Raw genomic sequence first — 5553 nt, forward strand, 5'->3', positions numbered from 1 at the left:
GTGTTCAAACATTGACTGAATAAATATGACTGTTCAACAAAACTCTTGTTTCTTCTCACACACCGATTTGCCTTCGCAGACACATTATCAGAGCGTGATCTCAAATGCATATTTAAGTAGTTTCTTTGTATCTGAGTCGGTGTTTGTGGTGTCAGGCGTCTTACAGCGGCGGCTGCCATATGTCCGTAGAAATAGGTGAACCTGTAGGGATGCACAGATGCTGCGTTGGCCAGGAAGGCGGTCAGATAGAGGACTGTGGCTATGCCGTGATACGCCATCACCTAGCAAGAAAAGAGAAGGAACATTAGTCACATTTTCCTCAGAGCTTCTCTGTTGCACTCAGGTGGTGAATGCTGGAAAACATATTTTTCTGGCAGAATCAGAAGAGTTTTGGTGATTTCACATGACAGATTTCTGCCTGTGATCTTCTCACTGGTTTGAAGAAGCAATGTGGTGATTAATATTTATACAGATATACTTGAGATTTGAAACCAGCTTTTTCAAGGCCAGAAAGTGCTACATAAGAGATGTGATCCCTGGAATAAACAGCAATTTTAGAATTAAAGTAACACTTTAATTACTGGCATACAGAAATCTCCCTCCCTCTTTGTTCTGGTTGTGTAGACTCTGGGAAAAAAAACAATTTCCCTGCCATCTGAAAGCAGTTTCTACTGCGGGCAAAACAAGTCTCAGAACCTTTCTTTCATTCCACTCCCACCCTTGTTTCCCTTCCCTCCTTCTCTCCTCCCCTCATCCCTCCCTACCGTCAGGGGCCAGGGGACAGCGGATAGGTTTTGCTGGGCTCCGAACAGGATCATGAAGAAGAGGATGGTGGTGAGGATCCACAGGGTGATGGCTACAAACAGCACCCATCCATACGCCGGCAGTGCCGTGTAGGGGGCGCTGGCTATCAACGCCCACTGAAGCATCCCCAGAAACTAGAGAAGAGAGAGAGAGAGAGAAAATGAGACAGAGCAACTAAGAAGTGCAGCTTAAAGATGTAACATTTCTGCATAGTCGCCTGTCAATGGCGAGTCATCACAACTCATCCTGAGGGGAACATGAATGTGTGAACCCAATTTTATGGCAACCAATAGTAGTGGACCTCTTTAACACATTTCCCATAAACAATGTAAGATATAGAGAGTGACAGCATTCTCACTAAGGCTCCTGTTTGCTTAAACCAGAGACAGAAGCCAGACGTTGTAAATATTTGGGGCTTAGCACAGACCCAGAGGCCGTTTTTTTCCTATCAGCAGCAGCTTTATGCGCTATTTTATAAGCCAGTCGGGAAAAAACACAATAGTCAGGATAGTTAGATAGGAAAAAAGTGATGTATAGTCATCCTTTTTTGTATCTAATTATTCTCAAGCTGTCTTCCTCACACTAAAACCAGAACACAACAAAAACTCATCTTTTTCTACCACCTATAAAGAGGCAAATTTTAACTTTTAACTAACTTAAGTTACTGTATTGACAGAATGAATGTGAATCCATGCCATAGTACTCCAATCGATGCCTATACTTTCCCTTGTGACCAAACTTTTTATCCATCGATTTGCCAGTCAGGTTCAGGGCATTTGAGAAAACATTCTGGGCTGGAGCCTGAAAAGCTACCGCCGCTGCACTGACCCCGGTTCAAAGTACAGTCACGTCTATCTAAAACATCATCCAGACAGAAAACCGCACAAGGCTCCTCTCTTTGTTGCTGGGTGTCTGTTTCTATCCCACGAGAAAGGACAGCCTATTATGGATGCAGAGATCAGGTTTCACTTTTTACACACCTGATACACACACACACACACCAACCACACACAATGTTGACCTTTACAAAGCACCTACATTAACAAAGACTTCTGTTCTGAACTAGAGGAACAGAAGATAACCTTAACTTCCTGACTGTAAAATGTCATCCATAACTTTGTTCACATCCAGTACATGTTTAAGATTATATATATTATATATATTAGCCAGTGGGTGAAATAAAGTCAAATTTTTAGCATTTTGGGTAGGTTTAAGAATCTTTTATGCACTCTACAACAGATGGGTTTTATAATGCAGTATGCATGGTGCATGTTGTTTATTAATATAACATAAGGAGGTGGAAGTTTAAAACAGGAAACCAGCGTCTCTATTATTTTAACACTGCAGATTAATGAATGCAGTGATGTAGAAAGGAAAAATGTTTAATAACTTTTCTGGTACTTTTTTGCCCCTTTTTACCGTTTTTGTATTGTTGTTGCTCGAGTTTGCGTAAATGATGTTGCCGCACACACACACACACACTCTACTAACTGGAGGTTTAGTGAAAATTTTGATGTTACATAAGGTGACATTTAGCGATGCGGTCAACAGATTTTGGCATCAATAATCCTTCTAGGAAACATCTTACTGTATTCTCAGGCCTGCATGGCAAAACACACACACACAGTATAATGGGTTTTGGAGGCACCTGGTGATTGACACTGGGGGTTTTGGACACCCCGAGTTTCAAATTTGAATCTGACATGAAACAAATCTGTCTATTTTTAGCCCGGAGGAAGCTGCGATGTACAGCCATTCAGCAAGGAACTTCAATTAACTGTTAAACATGTCCAAACGGGAGGCAGCACAGTCTCATATCAGCTGTCATTAAATCTAACACTGATTTCTGTGAGTATAACTTCATGGCAGGACAAAATTAAAAGATTCCCTTTTTCCAGACACGATTAATATCGTTGGACACAAATGGTTTCCATGAAAAGGCCCCTTATTTTTTTTTTTTTTTTTTTTTAAAAAAAAAAGCAGCTACTTCATTCTTAACTTCATTAAAAACTTGAACTGTATTGTATTTAGTTCAAAGATACTTCATGGAGGTAAAAGAAGCGATCACTCTGTACAACTCTTGAGCCGTACCATTCTATCAGTGAACTTTCATTCATACTTTCATGCATATATCATTAGGAGTTTTGAATAAGTATCTTCAGTATTCTGATAAGCTAGCTAAGCAATAAAAAGTAAAGGTAGGCAAATCTAGAAGGCTACAGCGTTTCCCATTTTTAAAAGTGTACCGTAGAACGTCGAGACAGCGTGCCCGATACGATATTTGTAATCGAAAACATGTATTCTGGCCCAGGTTATAGATAAGCATCAGAACGGACTCAGTATCAGAGCAATGCCAAATTAATAAAGGACTAGGAATGGGGGAAAAAAAAAAAAAAAAAAAAAAAAATAAAAAAAAAGTTTCGCCACAATTTTTTTTTTTACTTGTTGCCAAAATACAATTGTCATCAGCACAAAAAAGAGCAATAAACCAGTTAAGATAGTATCCTGTTTACCACTTATTGAACAACTAAAAAAGGCAAGGAGCTCATTCAAGCTTAAAATCCATTTATCTTGGTGATAAGGCTTTAGCAATGGGAAACCGGGACCGTATTGGAATAACGCCAGCAATAGAGTTTCAAACCATTAGTATTAAAGTTACATTGGATTAACAGAAAAAATGTATCTTGCACAGACCCAAAGGGCCAAACTTGTCTTTTCCAGCTTTCAAATGTTGAAAAAATGTTGCTTTTTTCTTATTGTTGGACAAGAACACTAAAATAGTCTAAAATGAGTTTTCTAGGACCGTTAGAGAAAAACCATTTGTCACCTTAAGGCCTTGGGAAGTTTACACCATTTATCAGCATTTTCTCACATTTTCATTAGAAAATAAATTAAACAAATATAGAGAATTGATATGCGATGTATCAGTAATGATTATTATGTGTGAAACCCCACATATTGAACAGTTAAGTTTTCGTTCCATTCTGCTGCATGATAGTGACACGCAGCAGCTTCTTTTCTTTCTGTATCCAGTTTATTCTACTCATCCATATTTCCTGTCTGCAGTATTAGTTAATTACTTTAGCTATATAGAGTGAAGAGTTGAGATCATTGACAGTTAAAAAACATTAAACAAAAACGATCCAAAACGATTGCAATAAAACCCCATTACCAGTTAGAAACAGGAGACCGAACAGACCTACAAATGTGCACCCTGCGACTCTCATTCGACTATACGCTCCCTGAAACATCTCCTCCTCTGACCGTGTGACCAGTAAAGCATAGCAGGGCGTAATAACAAATTGTTGCTTATTGTAATCCTCTTCACGTCAATTAAAAACTTGGAAAGCCACACGACAGCTGCCAGAGCGAGACTTCGGAGGCGGCGTGGGGGATCGAGGGAGTCAGAGGAGATTCAGAGATGGAAAGCAGAGCAAGATAGAGCGGTGGGAGGGAAAGAAATAGAAGAAAAAAAAGGGAGCCGGGGAATAGAAAAGTTGCGGTCTTAAGATAAAGATACAGAAAGTAAAGTGACGTGAGATAGAAGAGATCAGAGACAGGAAGAAGCGCGACTGAGATGCGAGAAAGAGTAAAGAATCCCAGGAGGGGATCAGGCCTGAAATTACCCTCCTCCCAAATATAGTTTACTGTGTTGATAAGCCATTGTGAGAGGCCATGCAACAGCCGAAGGCTTTCAATTTGATTAGCCACATTTATACTGCCAATTTTTGGTTTTAATTGCAGTTATTGGCTCGTCAATTTCCCTGCTACGCTTGATGAGGGCACGCTAAGCCCCGACCCCACAACTGCCATCAGGCTGTGCGCCGATTGCTTTTTATATATTACCAACAGGAAGAATCCCCTGACCATTCCTGTGGGTCAGATCTGTGTGTGTGCCTGTTCTGTACCTTGTGTTGTGTGTGTGTTCCCATTATACCTGCCAATCGGAATAGTGGTTAGATTGTAATTTTCAGTTTTTTACTGCTGTTTGGCATAATCAAGTGCAAGTGTTGTCTGCCAGAACCTGATCATATCATTGAAGCTGGTTTTACCTTTAAAAGCTAGTTTTCGGGGGGTCAGAGTATCTATGCAACTAAATCAAACTAGTGATGGTAGAGCATGGTGTGTATTGTGTGATGTATATATGGTAATGCTTTCTATTGCGCGCCTTGCCCACTCAGGCACAGCACAGCTGACCCTATGCACTGCCTAGTCACAACACCACACATCCCCATAATACCGACGGCAGTGGTGAAGGATTCCATTTTGTAATTATTCACAGAACAAGCTGGCTAACGTTAGCAGCATCGGCTCGCAGCCCTCCGAGGGCCTTTGTCTTCCAAGGTGGGAGAGCAGTGATTTTTAAGGTGGAATGCTTTTTTCTGTGTGTTTGTGGTTTTATCAGAGGGGTTCTGTTTTTTTTGGAGAGGGAGGAGCCCTCTGTGTATATTGGGTCCCTGGTAGTAAACTCCTGAACCAGACACTGAAGGAAATTTCCTAAACCGGAGAAGCTTTGCTTTCAGTGACTCATGGTGGGTAGGACACAATCCCATTGGTCACCGACACTGCTTCACACTCATCAAACCTAGTTTTTTGTTATTGTTTCGATGTGATAGCCAATACAGCAGAAATTTATGATTTGTATGTTGTAAAAATCCTAGAACTATTCAACTTTAACATATCAGTGTTCCTGCGCCGAATGAGGTAAAGGTGTTTTTTAAACTTTCTCTCTCCGGAAACTAGACTCGC

The 5553-nt window shown here is 40.5% G+C and overlaps 1 protein-coding gene across 1 annotated transcript in view; it reads right to left on the reverse strand.

Moving 5' to 3' along the window:
• pllp (plasmolipin) overlaps positions 1-5553 on the reverse strand; it is a 9719-nt gene that overhangs the window by 2703 nt on the left and 1463 nt on the right. Inside the window, exons 2-3 of the mRNA XM_035665308.1 lie at positions 765-938; positions 165-281 (exon numbers count right to left, since the gene is read on the reverse strand). Coding sequence (XP_035521201.1) covers positions 165-281; positions 765-938 — 291 coding nt within the window. The remainder of the gene's footprint in view (positions 1-164; positions 282-764; positions 939-5553) is intronic.

This window comes from Morone saxatilis, unplaced genomic scaffold, assembly GCF_004916995.1.
Source record: "Morone saxatilis isolate NCDOM2014 unplaced genomic scaffold, NCSU_SB_2.0 Contig2, whole genome shotgun sequence".
Classification (NCBI taxonomy): domain Eukaryota; kingdom Metazoa; phylum Chordata; class Actinopteri; family Moronidae; genus Morone; species Morone saxatilis.